Source organism: Lepidothrix coronata, unplaced genomic scaffold (assembly GCF_001604755.1).
Source record: "Lepidothrix coronata isolate B3197 unplaced genomic scaffold, Lepidothrix_coronata-1.0 Scaffold106, whole genome shotgun sequence".
Taxonomy (NCBI): Eukaryota; Metazoa; Chordata; class Aves; order Passeriformes; family Pipridae; genus Lepidothrix; species Lepidothrix coronata.
The window spans coordinates 397749-416713 of NW_016690286.1; the positions used below are offsets into that span (position 1 = coordinate 397749).

General features: G+C 36.4%; 1 protein-coding gene across 13 annotated transcripts in view; it reads left to right on the forward strand.

The window, feature by feature from the left end:
• Positions 1–18965, forward strand: part of HDAC9 (histone deacetylase 9) — a 392579-nt gene that overhangs the window by 250934 nt on the left and 122680 nt on the right. For all 13 annotated transcript variants that reach the window (XR_001876264.1, XM_017823859.1, XM_017823867.1 and 10 more), the window contains 3 exons: positions 3027–3160; positions 10798–10918; positions 16134–16183. Coding sequence is in view for 12 of the 13 variants with exons in the window: in XM_017823859.1 (XP_017679348.1) it covers positions 3027–3160; positions 10798–10918; positions 16134–16183 (305 nt within the window). In the remaining variant the exon portion in view is untranslated. The remainder of the gene's footprint in view (positions 1–3026; positions 3161–10797; positions 10919–16133; positions 16184–18965) is intronic.

An 18965-nucleotide genomic window follows, 5' to 3' on the forward strand; every position in this document is an offset into this window, starting at 1 on the left:
TTTTTTTTTTTTTTTTTGTGGGGTGGGGAGATTATTGGCTGAATCCTGTCAGGGAAATCCTATAGGCTATTTTTAGCAGTAAACTCTACTGCTGCATTCTGGTATTGCATCAAGCACATGTGCTGTACGACCAGCAGCCCCACATCTGAATCACTTGCACATCCTAAACCAATTTAAATGCTTGCAAATAAATGAAAACATATATTTTAGTCTTTTCATAAGTCAATTAATCCTTCTAGTAACAAATTTTACACTCGGTGCTAATATCTTAGTAATTAAGTTTGGAGCAGATGCTTCTGCCATGTAATACTGACCTGACCTGATTAAACTGATTTTTGATTCAGACAAAATAACCCATGTACAATAAAATTACATTTTTAGTTATATTCTATTTTGGGAAAAATACTTATGCACTAAGATGGGGATGTTTATATTTATGTCAACCAGAGGAGGCATCCTGAATATACAGTTTCAGTGTTTCACTTAAAAATTGGTTGCAACCCTGCTACAGGTAATAAAAAAATGTCATTATTACACTCAATTCTGTGTAACAATAACATAGTAATATATACATATTTTATTTGGACTATTCAAATAACTAAAATTAAAAAATGTATTTAAAGAGTGGCAGGTAGGAGATACTTTCAACTTTCAGCTAATTTTGTTACCGTTTAACAAGTGTTTCCATTCAAATCCATTTGCTATAACTGCCCACTCTGACTAAAATCTTCTGAAAGTTCTGATGCATGTACATTTAGCATCTGAACATCTTCTCTGTTAGTCAGAGGGATGGGAGGAAATGTTTTCTAATCTACTGGTGTGATGACCACTGCCAAACTACAACATGGGTAGATAACAGACTGTAGAAGTTAAAACTTTGAGTGCCAAGAAAAGGAAAGCGAGGTACATGAACATGCACTTATTTGCGTGCATACTTCCAAACAACTTACAAAACCTCATGATAGAGCAGCAAAGAACTGCAGAGAAAGGAAATTATTAACTACTTTGACAGTGCCAGCAGATATTTTAAGCTGCATTAGTTTATTAGCTCCAGATTTTCACTGGTTGTCCTTTTTTTTCTTTAAAAGAAAACAAAACAAGAAAGTAAACAAGAATTTATTGCTAATGAGCTATCATGTTTGCTAGATAATAATTTAGCATAAAATTAGTAATGCTGCACTTAGATATTATGTTTGCATTCTCCTTATGCTAAACATAATTGTTGTATTATCATCTTGGCTTAAATAGCAAGATCCCAAAGGATCAGCTCTGAAGTGCATGAGCTAAGAAATATGGCAGCATAAATATTTCTCGAGCTGCATAATTTCTGGCTGGCTTCTAACTGAATTATCTCAGAACCTTAACTTTGAATTGCCTGCAATGTATACAGACTCTTACTCAGTAGAGCTTTTAAAGACTTTATTGATGTTCAATATCCATTCAAGAACTATGCTAAATAAAGGCCGCATTGGGCATGTTGTTGAATCTGGACTTTAATTTTGTGTTTTCTTCACTGGCTGACTTTTCAGCAACAGGCTAACACAATTTTCCCAGAACTGTGTTGGCATCCCCAGTAGTGGTGGCACATAAGAAAGAGGTTTTGAATGCCAAATATTGCAGCTTGCAGAAATTGTTAATTTAAGTCCCTTTCAACTGTGAGGGGAAGAAAAATCCAAATGTTTCCCAAATGAAAATGGTCCACAGGGGTAAGGAAAATAATTGTTGTTCCAGACATTTTTAAGGGAAATGCAAGCAACAAGTAAATAAAGAAAATAACTTTTCAGTGTTTCAGACTTGGTTTGAAAGCCTTGAAAATTGAATTTAGCTTGAGCCTCTTCACTAAAATTTCTCTTTGGCTCCCAATACACAGCTACAGAGCAATGTGATACTGATAGCTGTTTTGTATAAAGCTGTTCTGTCCTTGAATAAATGACCATAGAAAATTCAAAAGGTACCTTGCATTGCAGTCAAACAACAGGATTTGGTCCTAATTGAGTAGTGGGTGGAACTTTTCATTTAATGAAAAAGGACTCTGGCTGCCACTGTTTCAACTCTCTGAAACTTTCATTTGATATGCTTTGAGATCTGGAATTAATATGGTATTAGTTAAGCAGTACAAATGCAGAGTGGCATTGCCATTTCAAAATTTATTTTAAAATTTTAAAAAGTTTTACTGAATTATTTTCCTTACACTGCTATAAATATATAGCATTTTCTTGTTATATATAGGTTAACAGATTCAACTAAGCTTACCCACTAGAGAAAAAGAAAACAAGTGATTCAGTAATAAGACTGATTTTTTCCTAGCCATAAAAGCTTTAGCGAGACACTATTCCATTTCCTTTCTCCTTTACACTTAATTGTATTTATTAATATAATTTCTTGAGAATTAATTTTTGCCTTATTGGAATCACAAGATATTCCTTGTAAATCAAAATTCAGAGTCTCACAAAGGAAAGAGGAATTTGGGTCCAGAGAAGGGCAACAAAGAGAGTAAGTCATGTGAGGAGTGGCTGAGGGAGCTGAGGTTGTTTAGCCTAGAGAAAAGGAGGCTCAGGGGAGACTTTATTGCTCTCTACAACTACCTGAAAGGAGGGTGTAGCCAGGTGGGGGTCAGTCTCTTCTCCCAGGAAACCAGTGACATGACAAGAGGAAATGTTGTGAAGCTATGCTAGGAGACAGTCAATTTGGACATCAGGAAGAATTTCTTCACAGGAAGGGTTGTCAGGCATTGGAACAGGCTGCCCAGGGAGGTGGTGGAGTCACCAACTCTGAAGGTCTTCAACAAATGACTGGACATGGCACTTAGTGCCATGGTCTAGTTGACAAGGTGAAGATCGGTCAAAGGTTGGACTTGATGATCCTGGAGGTCTTTTCCAGCCTAAACGACTTTGTGATTCTTTGATTTTCACCTTGCTCTAATTGTCAAATAAAATCCAGTTTTGCTATGGTATGCATGACAGGGAACGGTATAATTTGCATTTTTTTCACTTATTATTTCTTATTCTGCTGTCTTTGTGCTGAAGGTGTTGTGTATGACAGTCTGATGCTGAAGCACCAGTGTATGTGTGGGAACTATGCTAATCACCCTGAACATGCTGGAAGAATCCAAAGCATCTGGTCAAGGCTGCAAGAAACTGGGTTGCTAAACAAGTGCGAGGTAATTAAGAGTTAAGACCAGATACTGGACTTGTTAAAGTAAATGTCAAATTTATTAAATGCTAAATGTGTCTTACTTCTGTAATAAGAGAGTAATTTGTCTTAGGAATTAGTTGGTCTTAACTGACAATATTAAATTAATGCATTATAGGAAAACACACTTCCCAAATCAGAAAATAAAGAATTTACAGAGTCATTTATCCAGACATGATTATTCCTCACCTTTAGAAGGTAGACAAGCAGTAGTCAAACAGCAGTTGCAGTTCTTCCAATAACACAGTTCTTAACTTTTCAAACAGCTAAGGATTTTACTTCTGTAGCATAGAACATTGTTTTTTAACACAGTTTGTATCACTCCATAAGCATATTGTATCTTGTCTAATTTCAGACTTTAAAGTCTTTTTCATAGCATTTTCATTTGCCTGGTATATAACAAGTCCCATGTGAAACCCCAAGACATTCAAGCACAATCTTCTAGGCAATATCAGAGCAAATGTGTAATTTTCTTCTGCTTTGATTTACCTCAAAAATTGCATATTAAAACATGCTTAGATCAAATATGGGCTGTGATGTTCATATATGATTTGGGTTAGTTAAAAATAACTTTTTCCTACCATTCCCTGCTTCCTGTGAGTTGTGCAGCACTGTCAACTTTCTGCAGAAGCCTGTGGTAATTGCGGGTGCTTATGGCACTGCAGCACAAGTTAACAAAGTTCAGCACATATTTGCTTATGTTTTGCAGGATCCCAGAATTTCCAGGGCTCGTATGCATGCATATGTTTTTACAAACCCAAAGGAACTGGTTCAACATATCCCTTCGAACAGCTATTAGTGACTGTCCATGAAGACTTTCTGCAGGCAGCCCAGCATAATGGGCAGTGAGATATTGCAAGCACTGTAAATGGATTTGTTGTATACACTCATCTAACTAGATGGCAGCACTCTAACAGGCTAATTCATTTTTTTTAGCTTGGATAATTTTTTTCAGTCTTCAGGAAGACTTTCTTTCAGTAAGGCCCTTAAGACCACGTATCACATGAGTGGTTTCACTGGTGGGATCACACAGTTAAAGAGTAAGTTAAACACGCAGCTGAGTGCTTTACTAAAATAAAGCCTAGTTACTTTTTAGACTCCAGACTCCATATTATAAAGAAAAGACAAGAGAGAGAAAATAAGAAAATGCAGTGTCCTACTATGTACTGCTTTCTCCAGTAACAAACAGATATTGATGAATAGTAAATTGTGTAGATCTGCAAAAGGTGAAAAATGGAAAAGTGGTATAGGTTAGTCTGAGGTGCATGCAGTCCAAGGGTTTCCTGGAAGATTTAATGTTTCCTCTTGCAATTCTACAAATTTCAATTTCAAAAACTGAAATATAGCCTATTAGGTCTTGCAAAATCCAGTGAGGGGGCAGAGAGGAAATAAGTCACTTCATGTTGAACAGCATTCAGCTAATTTTGACTCCAACTGTGTGCTTTGAAATAAGGCTGGAATGTGAAATGAGCTGTCAAAATGGAAACTGATGATAAAACTGAGGAATCTCAGTGTGAATCTGGTTTGCAGATCTGGTGTTTATTTAGATCCTCTTATGTAGCTAAAGACAGGATCACATTTGGTGATGCAATCTGTCCTTTGCTTCACTGAATTATCTAGCACTTGCCTCACATCAAACAAGTGCTTAAAACTGCTCACTTTCCAAAATAAGGAAGGCTACAGTGATATACTTAATTGGTGGTCTGGTTCTTCAGGAAAGTCATTCAGCTGAATAGATAACTCGTGTCACTAAAGGAGAAGTTATTCCATTATCCAAAATATAAAAGGCCACCATTAAGCTGCATTCTGGAATATACCACACTGAGGATGCACAGTCAAAGCATCATGGACAACTGCACTGTCTCTTCTGCTGAATTCTGAATGCCCCCTCATGGACAATTGCCCCCTCTCTTAATACAATTTCTCACTATAATTTCCCACAGTTTTTGTCAGAAGGAGGGGAGAGATCACTGGCCAGGTTTTGCCACGTGCACTGCCTCATACACTAAGTCTGAAGAGCAGCTTAAGAACAGAAACGTGCAACAGCTGCCTAGGAAATCCTCTGTAGTAACTGTGAACCTTCTTTTTTCCTCTCTAACTAAAACAGTAGTCCCTCAGGAGGGCTGCAGTCCTGCTCTTTCTCTGCTGAGGAGTTTTAGGATCAAAGGTAGTTCAGTCAGAGGTAGCTCAGATCTTGTTACTTTGCAGTATGTGTATCCTCACGCACAGGCTTGTGCCAGGGGGCCCTCCCTATTTTCTTAATTTAACAAGAAACCCTAATGAAAATGAACAACCTGTATCTATACAATCTTTGTTATCTATAGCAGGGAGCTATATGTGCTTCCTAAGTCATGTGGTGTGGATTAACTCCTCTCACACAGCTAAGGTCTTTGGCCAAGTATACACAGAATCGTCGTCACTAACTGGGTATAGGATGATGAAAGTCATATATACTAGGCTGACACCATGCTTGTTGCAGTTCATAGATTAATTTAGCTAGATTAATCTAAGTTTAATCAATTATCTTTATATATTACCTATATATATTGCTCATATTTATCCCATTGTATTTTTAAAATATAACTTGATAAAATCATAACAAGGTTTGAATGGGGTACTCGAAGCTGTGTCTTTGCTAAGAAATAAAATGTGCCTGAGACTGTTCTCCACTCCTGCAGCCCATTGGCATGGAAAGGCCCATGTTCAAACTACCAGGAATGCTTCCTGGCCCATGCCAGTGACCATATCATGTCTGGGAGTTGTTTGGGAGAGTGCTAGCTGCTGCTTAGCCAAAACGGTGTGAAGGACCACTTTAGCAATTTAATAGTACAGATGATTGTGCTTCTCTGCCTGGGAATGTTTGCTGGCACTGCTTAGTTTACTGCTGCAGACACAGCCAAGAGGACTTGCTTCTGCAGCCTGTATTTTGTCTTTCTAGCCATGAACTCTAGTTATTCAAACAACAGTTTAGAGGATATTTCCTAAATTGAGAAAACTAGTATAGCCTTCAGATTATTTTTTTTAATCATATCACTTTTCCAAACAGACAGATTAATGCCCCCATCAGCTTCCTCAAGACAAGGGAGCAACACATTCACACCATGGCCTGCCCTTGAGAGCCAGATTTGAAACAGCAGTCCCCGACTGAATCCAGGGCAGGAGAATGAAGTATTCACACACACCCCCCCATAGGGAGCTTTTTTATAGCCCTGCTATATACATATTGGAAAAATAAAATTCAGACACAATATTTTTGCATTAGTTTAAAAGTTTGTGTATATTTACTGAAATGCCTGTTCGGTGTTTGTTAAAAGCTGACAAATGTAGAACAGAGAGTTATCAAATGCAGATCAGGGCAGCTAAAAGATACAAAGACTGGCATAAAAACATCCATTATATTTTTTTTGCACTTTTCCCTTGGTAAAGAGCAATGCCTAGGCACTCTACCTTTGGGACAAAAGAAGGACTGAATTATGTTTTGGTAGTGGTGTCTACTTTCCACTTGTTCTAGGGAGAGGAATTATTTACATAACTCCTTTGGGGCCATAATTTGTGTACACATGACTGACATCAGGCTACAGAGATCAGCACAGTTCTAGAAAAGAAAAGAAGAATGTAGACAAGGTCCCACTTTTGTACCCCCACCTCTGCTTCCTGTGGTCCAGCAACAAATTTATTTTCAGCTTGGAATTTGATCTGAATTTTTGTAGTTTTCTGGATTAGAGAGACATCTTACACCTCCTGCTGTCCACATCTTATGGACCAAAGGGGGGAGAAGGAAAGAATTTAAAGTTGAGTCTGCCAGATCACATAGACTGAAACATATGAAAAAATTCTACCCTTTGAACCTCAATTTACCACCGAAGATTACACAATAAAGGAAAAGTTATTCTGTTTTTAAGAGCAAAAATCTTTAGAGTGTTTAACATATTCAAGTTAGGCACTGGAGGACCAAAACATATGAAGAGATAAATGCATTTCTATGTGGGTGCATGAGTGTCAGAGCTATGATTGCAATTTCCACATGATGGAGAGAGAACAAGCAATGGGGGTATACTGACTGGCAAAAGGCACGCTGTCAGTATTTTTTTAAAAAAGAGAATTTAACAACTATAAGAAATCTCAGAAAGGCAGGAAAAAATCTGAAGACCTTGTTTACAAACTTGATAGCCTGAGAGAATCTCCATACAAACAGCTGCAGTATAGGCAATGGACACATTACTCTGAGACCCTGGTGAGAAATATTCCTTAGTCTATGTAAATTCCTGATAGTCTAGCAGAGAGAAACAGGCAGCATCACCTTTGTCTTTTTGAATCTCTGTCTGTGCATGAGTTTAGTCTGCTGAAAGTCTAACCAAAATCTTCAGGTTAATAGAGGTTACCTGTGTGAAACGTTAAAGGTCTATTTTAAACAGAAGACCAGACAAGACAGTTCTCTTTGACCTTAAATTCTGTGAAAGATCAAAGCATTTTCCTGTTGTGGGGAGAATAACTTTCTAGTACTAGACTGATTTTTTTAAGCACTCAGGTGCAAGTATTTTGCTCTCCTGAGATGCATAAATTTCTCTGTTGATGAGGGAACTGCATATGTTAGAGGACAAAGCCAACACACAAATTGTCATGCATATTAGAAAAGGATGACTTGCTTTCTACTAAAGATGTAGTAGACGGGTGGATGTAGTGTTCAAATTCCTCTGAATGAAACAGATACTGTTCATATGTTCTTCTATGCTATTTCTCCTTTTTTACTGGCTTTATGCCAATTTTCTGCTACATTTTACGGTTTTGATACTCCCATGGTCAATGAAAATTAAGAAAGACACTTCAAAATAAAAAAAAGATGTGGCTAAAAGTGTATGTGTAAAGTTATACACATGCATATGTTCTGTTGTCTGATAACTCATGCTAGTGAGAGCCAGAAACTATCACTTTGCATAACTGAAATTACATGACTACAGACTCTGGCAAGAGACTTAGGACATATGCTTGTGTAGATCTGCTAAATGCTGACATCATTATGTGAGAAGGGCTATTCTTAGAAATTATTACAGATAATTTTTAATGCAATTTTTTTTCCTCTGTGTAAAGCCTTAGATAGCTGGGATTTTAACTTTCATTAAAATGACTCGACAAGCAGAGATACTGCAAGGATGAGATGAAAGGAACATTAAATGAGGAGATGGAAATGCAGAAACAGCACAGACGTGCACTGTTTACCCATCCCCTTCCTCCTGACATCTATGGTGTAAATGTACTTGTTGATGATGAAGGTTAGAGCTTGAGAAGCCATGAAGAAAGAGCAGATCTGGGCTGGCAGCTCAGCTGATGGCTGCACTCCAAGGACCTCACTGTTGAGAGCTGCCTGGAGTGGGATGTCCTGTTTGGTGTTAGTTGATTTCTGCACCAAACCTGTTTCTGCACAACCTATTTTTGCCCTAGAGAACTTGGCTGGTGATATTGGGTAGTAGGTAGGTTGTTGGCAAAACATTTTGGGAGACCACTTCCAGACCAAATACGACAGATCACCCCATTGTAAGAATAGTGGCTAGCTGTGGGTCTTTTTAGAGTTAAAGGAATATGGCATTTAAGACCCCCCCAAAAAAGCCAGACAATTAACTCTTAAAAATCTCTGGAAGTTTTTGCATAACTTGTAGAAAATATACAACCAGAATGAGTATTTTGCTCAAGGTTCTTTGATGGGACCTTCATAAAATTCCTCCTTACTTTTCTGATACATTTATTTTATTTGTCCTGAAAGTCAGTCTCCCTTCCCAGTTTTCCTGTGGAGAATTGGGTATATAGATTTTGAAGCAGCTTGTTAGAAACATAGACCTTAATGAGAATGGATGAAGGAATAAATGTTACTAGTCACCTCACTTGTGAAGAAAAATATTTTATCTGACCCAGAAGAACAATTACAGAGTTTACTGACTCCGTGAAGTCACATAATGTGCTGATTTTGATTGTGCAACTCTGTGTTAAAAGGATATGAGTGCACTGCTACAAATTCTCATGTGAGACTGGGAGAGGCTTGAAGAAATTAGAGATGAAAAAGGGTTTATTAAGTCATTTAGTTCTTGGATCATTCCCTAAAATGTTCTTTCCACTGTTGTATCTAGTCAAATTTTAAACACTGCAAGAAATAGGGCTTCCACCATTTCCCTGAGGGGGAGCTTGTTCCACAGTCATCTGTCTCTAACTCTTAGGATATTTTTCCTGGTTAGTCAGAAAAAATTGCCACTGCTTAACTCAATATAAACTGTGCACAGTTCTTCTGACACCCCCCCCCACTCCCCAGGCAGCTCCTTTCTTCTGTAGTGCACATTTTCGATTTATAATATTGCTTTCTTCTCTTAATGCAGAGGTTGGTGCTTTCCAATGTATACGACAAGGTGTTGGATACAGTAAGAATTGCAACTTAACCTCTAATAAAACTAGAATTAATAGGCATTTCTGTAACATGTTAATCAGTCTACTTGAAAATAGGGTGATCTCGTTAGATAACTTTTATACCCGTTTATCTGTAGACCTCGACAGTTGGACAGATCCACAGTCTGAGCTGTGAGAGGTTTTGCCCTAGGTGTTCATAAGGAACAGATCTGCAAACAGGGTCCAAGACCTTAAAAAAAAGCCATTTTCTCTCCACTTTATCCAATATCAACAGGAAAGTTGATCTTGGGAGCAGAACTTTGTTGACAGTGCTGTTTATTATACCCAATCCCAAACAAAATCTAATTCATGTTGCTGTGTTTGCAAAAGCTGTGCAGCACTAGCATAAACAGAGAAATAAATATGACAAACTGTAACTCCAAATACATACAAGGATGTATGTATCTGTTGAAAGTGTTAGTTTTATCTTTTCCTCCCTATCTTCCTTCCTTCCTAAACTCATTATATTTCAATGGATTTGTAGAGAGACATCCCAGATTTTTTAACACTGATTTACATGGGGTGAGTACAGGCTGAAGAAACAGTTAAAGAGACAAACTTCACTTACAAAAATGTAAGAAAGCAAGTGAGTCAGCATGTGTAACAGCAAAAATGATCCTGGGATATTAATCATACATTAAAAACTTAAAAATATGCAGAAATATTTTATTAAAGCATTTAAACTTCTTCTCCTTGTCTCTCCTCACTATGACCATATTCCTCCTAACAGCGTAAATCACAAGCACTAGTAATAATGCAAAAAACATTAATTCTCATTCCAAACACATCTGCAGCTTACAGGTGTGAATAATTTTTCGCTCTCTAAATTAGATATTTTCCTAGCCAGATTTCTTACTTAAGAAATATTTTACCTTTTGGTTTGTATCTCTTAATGTATTACGTAGAAAAGAGACAGAATCTTTTCTTTTTCTTGTATGTGAAACCTTGTATTAGGTTAACTCTACTAAGTGAGGCATTTTGTGATAAAGCACACACACATTTGTTTTTCATATAGCATTACTTTAATAAACAAATCAGTGTCACATTCCTGCATGACGCAATTTCAACCCATTATTAATCATACTAAATGTTATTTTGGACCTTTACTTTTTTTTTTTCCTCTTCTCCCTAAATATTGTCAGTGGAATATTGTAGGCCTCTGCTGTTTTCTTTCAGCGAATTCGAGGTCGAAAAGCCAGTCTGGAAGAAATACAGCTGGTTCACTCTGAACATCATTCACTGCTGTATGGCACCAGTCCCCTGAACAGACAGAAGCTGGACCCCAGGAAACTCCTAGGTCTGTACAGGCCTCTATTCTACCGAGAACAGCACATTCCAGCATTGTCATTAGTCATAGCTGGTGTCAGTTTAAAACACTTGGCAAGCAGTGTGACAAAAATTCACTTTTTCCAAATGCATTGCTATGTGGAAGGAGAATGTTACAATGGAAGCCAAATACAGTTTAGCAAAATGCACGGGTTGGAAAGCAGCGATAGAAGTTTTTCCTCATTGCTTCAAAAATCATAAGTGTTAACCATTTACTGTAATTTTCTCTCCATTGGAGGTCAATGGCAATTTTGAATTCTATCTCCTTGTGTTCTCTGATTTGAAAACAGGAATTTAAGATACACTTGCTTGTCAGAATTGCTTGTTTGCTGTTCTCATTTGCTTTATTTCAATTATTTCAGCCATGCTGATTGCAGATAGCATGCCTAAGTTTTGCTAATAAGTGAACTTTAATGCCTTCCCATTACGCAGGATATGATGTTCTGAATAATGGGAGGGGAAAACACATTAAAATATTAAATGCCACTATGGGTGTACAGATTAGCAGAAAGCCAACAGGTTTCTCAGGCCAAATATCTTCATGCATAGCCAATGCTCAGTGCCTTTTATAATATAAAAGTAGGATTAAATTGAGCTCTGCCATGAGTGTAGCATGAAGCAGATCTATTTGTCAGAAACATACAAAAAAATAGTGCATTTTGGAAATAATCTGTGAGTGAAATCCTGCCCTTTATATCCCAGCACATCGGATGCAACATTCTAATTCTCAGTTATTTTTATAACTCTTTTTCTACGATCTGGAGCTTTTCCTAAATGTAATGAAATCCAACCCAAACAAAAATAACACTAGCCAACCGAAGAAATTGCTGCCACAATCCTAGTAATACATAGTAATTATCTTGCTTTGGAAACTAATGCTAAGTGTTTCTTCTGTAAGGCAGACTGTTGTTTCAGTAAGTCATAAGAGTAGATACGAAAAATTTCTTGATCGCAATGTTATATATGTACATCTTTTTAGCCAAGGCAACCTCAAAACTGAAAAATACTTACAGTATAATAGGTTCTGAGGAGCCTGAATTTCTAAGGTAGGAAATCCTCCTTTAAAAGAAAGGAAAAAAGGTGTTTCCAAGAAAAAGCTCTAAATTCCTGCAAAATTAAAATTTGGAAACATTTTGATTTGATTTGATCAACATTGTCAAAATGTTCTTTTTGATACAGTCAAGCATTTAATTTAATTTTTTTTGTTTGCTTAATTTAATTTTATTTTCCACATTATTTAATATAACATACATTGATATAAAATATTGTTCCAATTTTGGATCTCAGGGGTTGACCAGCATCTGGGATGCAGTGTGCAGTTGCAGATACAAAGTGAAAAAAGGAATGGACCCAAGTACTCTAACTGTGTTTCTGCTGCTGTACAGAGAATGCAGGAAGCTTTGTTTCCCCTATCTCGGAAACACATATCTTCACCCACAGTTCTTTCCTTGACACTCTCTGCCTTTTTTATTAGACACTTAGTCCAAAATGTTTATTCTCTAAGTTTATATCAAGATCACAGTCTTAGAATATATTCTGAGTGTATCCTTGGCTCAATGCTCTTTTCTGTCTCTGTTTCTAGGATGTTTTCTTGCTGCATCTCACATGGCTATTTACCAAGACAACAGTCAATAAAACACCATTCCCACATGCTTTTTGCATGTGCCTGTTTTTTGGCTGGAAGCTCTAATCATTTGGGCTTCAAGACTCTTGGATAAAAGAACTTAATTGTCTCTTACACTTTTCCAAAATGCAGTGTGACTGTTCCACCTTTTGTTGTCCCCAGTTCAGTGTGGTTGAAGCAAGCCAATCCTGACATTAAAATTAACATCTTGTTATAGTACAGAAATTCATGTGCACCAAATGAGAAAAATCTAAAGAAAATGTTTCTCTTAAAAAATGTTGTCAATAACAACATCGTCTCAGAAAATATTTCTATTTCAATGAAAGTGTATTTTGTTTTCTAAGAAATACTTCCATCAAATAATGGCTTTGCATCCTATTGAAAAAGAGGACCTAATCATTCCTTTCTGTACTCCTCTACCCATTCAGAAAGACAGAGGCATCACTTTTCTCCATTCATCCTCCAGAAAAGAGTTTGTTCCCTGTTCAAAAGAGTACATCTGCTTTGTCTGAAGTTCTCTTTCTTTTTTCTTTCTTCTGTTCTGGAAGATTGCATAACAAAATGATTGCAAACTACTGATATCAGTGAGAATTATGCACACAGTTATTGTTCACCTATTCCTACTGGTTTACAAGTATAAACTTGCTTGAACTCTTGGTTTTATTTGCTCTGCATCAGGGCCTACAAACGCATCTGTTCCAACTGATCACTTCAACTTCTACACTATTGTGTAAAGATTTTGACTGATGTATTTTAGTGTGTTATGTTAAACAACATGTTATGTTGCACTTCGATTGTCTTGACACGAGGGAAACTAATATGCAGACTAAGTGTCACATCACATTATGGTTTCATGTGACAGAATACAATCTTACAAATCTCTTTGACTAAGTTCAAGGGCAGAACAGTAAACAGTCCTTACAAATTTGTTTCCTTTTTCCTTCTCCAACTGTCATTAAGTGTTACTAAAAGTCAAGTTTCCAATGATTAAAAATTTGTAAAAGAGAGAAATATACTGTCAACACATTCCTGACAGTCAGTATTTAGAGTATAACTAAAACATGCATTCAGAAAGCATCCATGCAATTGCAATTTCAAGTTAGTGAGGAAATAAACACTTAACAGAAAAGGCTTCGTTCTTGAAGGATGATACTCAGAATAATCAGGTTAAAAGTGACCACAATTTTTAATTTTTTTTTTTTGAAAGTGAGTTTTTTCCCATCACTTTTCCAGTTCATCAGACTCTCAGTCCCCAGTTGTCAACATCCTAAGCAGCTTCCTTGACTTCTGACCTCAGTTAGTTAGGGGTTCCTCAGAACCTAATTTGACAAACCAGCTTCTCCTGCCTTTGTGCATTGATATTTAAGAATACAAATCTTGGATCATTTCTAGCTCTATCAGTAAATTGTTGTACTGAATCTCAAGTGATTTGCCGGTGACTACAAACTCTGCCCTAGTGCAAAGCCAAAAACGCTTGGTTATTTAAAATTTGTCTTCTACCTGACTTGAAGTAAACCAATATCTTCTGGGACATCAACTTCAAACATCATGGGAGATTCTCATTTCAATTCATTTTCAGCTTTTTGCTATTGATTTTAATTTCTGGCGGAGTGTCTTGAGCTCTTTCCTTTTTGTGAGGCTATCTAAGTGATGGTCTCACTTTCTTTTAGTACAACCTTTCCCCATTGTTCTGTTCATGAAATCTAAACATTTTTCTTGTTCTGCATAGTCTGTTAACTGCTTTTTTTTTAATATCATGCAATAAGAAGTGAGTATCCTGGAAAGTTTCTTGATACACTGAAAAGGCTTACACGCTTGTTTCCTCCTGTTTTAGTACTACAATTTGATTGATTTTAGAGTTCCTCCTAACCATCTGCTTTTCTGCTTTTACTTTGTGTTTGTTGTTTTTAATAGTGTTTACCATGCACAATGAGCCCATCTGCAGGGAGGTAAACGAGAATTCATCTGTTGTCTCCTGTGTCTCAACTCTGCAATGGAATTTAAGAAAAAAAGGTCTAGTCATTCAATAATCTAAAAATCCCTTCTGTTATCTCAAATTGCATCTTATGATTCCATTAACATCTCCCGGCACTTTTTTTAACAGCACTAATTTTTTTAGTTACCTGATCAAGACTTTTTCATCTTCCTCAGAGTAAAAAGTGAAAAATTGATCCCTGGGCCTGCTTAGCAAGAGTTCTGGAAACTCCAGCCTGTACCTCTACTCTGACAATCTCCTGCAGCCAACATTTCCTTGCTTGTCTGGGACCATCAGGACTCACAGTATGAGAATACTCTGTATAGCTGCTGCACCTGCATTTCCCCTGGTAGCTCCACAGGAGGTTTTGTTTGTCTTCTCTGGCACACTGTGCAAACTGATCAAAGACCTCAAGCCAGTTAAAAATGCATCTTGGATTTTACTCAAAGTGTAAAGCACTTTTTTAGTCTCAGACCTTGCAGTCTGGTCTCTTGTACTTCAAAGATGATGGCTGAAAATTGTCTTTATGCATTTTGTTGGCACCTGCTAAACATGAGTAACTGCAGTGTTTGTCCCTTCCCAATTGGTGGCTCCTCCAGGTGAACTCAAGTGATTCACTGTCTAATGTTTCCTCCAGACGACAAAGTTACAAAGCCAGTTCTGTGATATGGCAGGGAAAAAGCTTATGTTCTCTTCTATGGCTGCCTTAGGATCAGATTTCATATTGGGACAGGAATTGCACCAAATCCTGAGATCCTTACCCAGTTTTCATATTGTCCTTATCAAGATAAACAGTGAATTTAGTAGTACAAAAAACCAAACCAAACCAAAAAATGCAAAAAACCACGAAGAATAAATAAAGAGTATAAATATTAAGATAAACCCTATATTAGCTAATAAATAGAGTAGAACTAGCTAGAAATTAGATTCTAGAGCTTATTAAGTTTTTGTTCCCTTTAGTATAATGTATTTACTGAATAATACTAAAACAATATATATATTCATTGATGATATGTAAATGAAGAAAATAGCATTTTTACATAGATAGGAAGACTAAGACTGCAATTTTCAAAGGAAAAGCTCTTTCAGAGAGACAAATTTAAGAAATGAACAGTTTCATTTAAGTTTAATGAGAGTTCCCTCTGTTGTCAGTGAAAAGAAACAGGTATTTCTCAAGTATAATTCATCCCATCAGTCATCTAGGCTGGGTGGAGGTACCTGCCTCACTCCACCAGCTGGAGAAGAAGCTAAGATGACTAGCTTAGACAAGATGCTTATCAGCTACAGACATCGGGATGATTAGTCACCCTAGTTCAGAGTGACTTTCTGTGGAGATTTGATCATTACATTCCTTTAAAAATACTGCTTTTTAATGTTAAGATTTGTTACTGTTGCATAACAGTACCTTAACTTTCCCATGGCTGATTTGATTTCTAACTATTGTGATTATTTTTATACTAATATATGGCATTTTCATAGTGTAATAATAAAATCTGAATTACTGTAAAGAGTAAGGAAATACTGTTTGAGTATTTAAATGTCATTTTGATAAATTATGCTTAATGTTTCTTTTTTTTTAATATATAGGAAACGTGTCTCAAAAACTATTTTCCTTGTTGCCTTGTGGGGGACTTGGGGTAAGTATATGTTTGATTTTTTTACAAGAGGGACAGCACACAACATATGTGTTCATTCATTAATACTTTAGAACTACTGCATTATCAGTTCAAAGTCTTCAGAAGCTGATAAAAAATGAAGAGATGAAACCTGAGACATTATTGCACTATTTTTTCAAAGACACAGAAGAGAGGACATTACAATAAGCATATGGAACAGTTAGACAGCAACATATTTCCTGTAAATGTACCCATTCCTTAGTTGTGCCACTTTAGGTTTTTTTACGTAAGCTCTATTCTTGAGGAAAGTAACACGGATGCAAATTTTTATAGCATAATGAGCTTTGGAGAAGCTGTTTTGTGTACTATTGAAAAGTAAATATAGTTCCACATTTCTCTGAAAGGACAAAAAAAATTACCAAAACTAACATTTAGCATGAAAAGGGCTCACTAGCTGCTAGCTAGTAACTTGGGTATTGTTAAAGTTACAAATTATATGAGCATTTTTATGTCCTGTTTTGAAATGAATTAAACCTGAAATACAAGCTTGCAAGTATAAGGACACAGTAGACAAAAATCTCCAGACAAAAATATGTTGCAACATTAGGTAAAAGAATGAAGCTAAGTTATTGAAAAACATGTAGAATTTCTACTGATGTTGGTATCATGCTCCTGTTAAATTCTAGTGAAGATAATGCCAGGGAGAAATAATTTTTCTCATACATGGGTTTTTCACACAAAAGCACTCGACACTTTTGGTCCAACTGGGTCCATTATTTACTGATGTCATCAATATGAAAGTGAAACGATCATAATTCTAGATATCAATGGGCTGCCTGGATGAGATTCCCTTCCACTGTTTCTGAGTGAATTCTCTGAGTATCTCTCTGAGTATCTGAGCGGAGATAAAGCCATAATCTCTGGAGGTCAACTTTCAATGCAACTTTCTACAGTTTTATTTACTTCTATTTTTCACAAAGGATAAATTCCATACCATACTAGTATGTTTATACAGGGGGGTTTTATGATGAGATACCTGAGAGAAGAAATACTCATTTTGTAAGGTTTTAACACACACACAAAAAAAAGAAAAAAATGCATTTTACCTTTCACTGTTTAGTAATTTTTGAGGATTTATCCACTATGACTTAAAAAAAAAAGAATCAGGAAGTGGTAATCATTCCAGCTCCTCCACTGTAGGCCTAGTTTGCTGAAGATTCTGCCTAAAATTTAGAAGTAGTAACTCGCTAATTTGGAAACCTGGTTATCGTTTCTGTACATGATTCAGCTAACATTACATATTGACATGTAGACATGTGTGTCCACATGCACCTCTGTAAACTTCTGTGTGCACATATTCACACACGCATGCATATATGCACATATTGGTGTACAAAAAAGGTAATTTTTCATACTGTTGTTGCAGAGAAAATTGAACAAGAAATTAATAAAGTTGAGAAAGAATGTTCAAGCTTCCAAGTAAAAAAATTTCTTGAAAAAATCTATTTGAGGGCCTTGGATAGTAAATAGGGCTATGGCACTCTTTGAAAATTAAAGGGTAAGATTTTTCTGTGAAACAAGTTATTGTGGTATTAAAAAATTGTGATTAGAGATGTTCTTTGAAATCCTCCAACTAATGACAGTAAATTGTCCACTCTGAAGCTAACAGAAGTCAAAATTGCTCAGTGTAACCTCATTTTTTTAAGCATTTAAATTAACCTACACCTTTTTTTTCAGTCTGTATGCTTTATTTCTTATTTAAATTCATGGCAATTGGATTAAAGAACATGTTGTAGAAACAGATCTTTTATTTATTTTTTTTCTAGTTGGTTTGCCTTTCTACATATTATTACTGTCAGGCTTGCTGTGGGGCTTTTTTAAAGGAATGGGTTATGACCTTTTTCAAGGTAAATAATCAGATTAGGAGCTCTCTTTCAGTGATATTTAGCTGTTGATTGGTTAAGATGAGCTCTGGGATAGGGAATTGCTTCAAACTATGTGGAAAGCAATTCTTAAGTTTACTTTCAGAAATGATGGTGGAAAGAAACAAGAAATATTGCTACTTGGTAACTCTGAATTTAAATGACAGTTAGAAAGTGTAACCAATGTAAAGCAGGAAGAGTAATTCATGCAAAGGCTTTTAAGGACGGATGCAAGAATTTTTTTTAATGTTTGTTTAAATTTTTTTCTTACTTGTTTGCTACAGAATACAATGAGAAAATGTTAAGAAAAAAAATTCCATCCTTGCAGGAGACTTTATGATTGCGTTTCGAACCAAGGTTTTCAGAGGTCTTTCATCCTATTGTCTTCTAGCCAAGCAGAGACCTTGCTGGCTGTTATTATGCAGGTCTATTATGAAACAAATTAGTAGTTAGACTACTCACATAGGGGATGAGAAACCTAGGCTTAGTTCTCTACACTCCCAGGCTGAATTTAATATCAGAGATCCCATTCTTAGTGGATCTTGTTACCACACAGGAGATCAAATGTTGTTTCTTGTTGGAGACTCTCATACCACGCACTGAAGCTGTGCCACTGCTGGAAAGAGCACCAAACAAGTAAGGCATGGCATATGTAGGATACAGCCCATGTACCTAAGGCTATAGTCTACCTATTTAATATTTATAAATACTGTGAAATCCTAGCTCTGAGGCCCTGCTCCACAGAAAGCTTATAAATTTGATGTGAAAAAAATCACTGAACAGAATGAAAACTGTTCTTGGATCAAGGACTGAAACTCAGGACTTCACAGACATTGATCAACTGATGGGCTTTACAGATTGTATTGACATGAGTTTTGGAT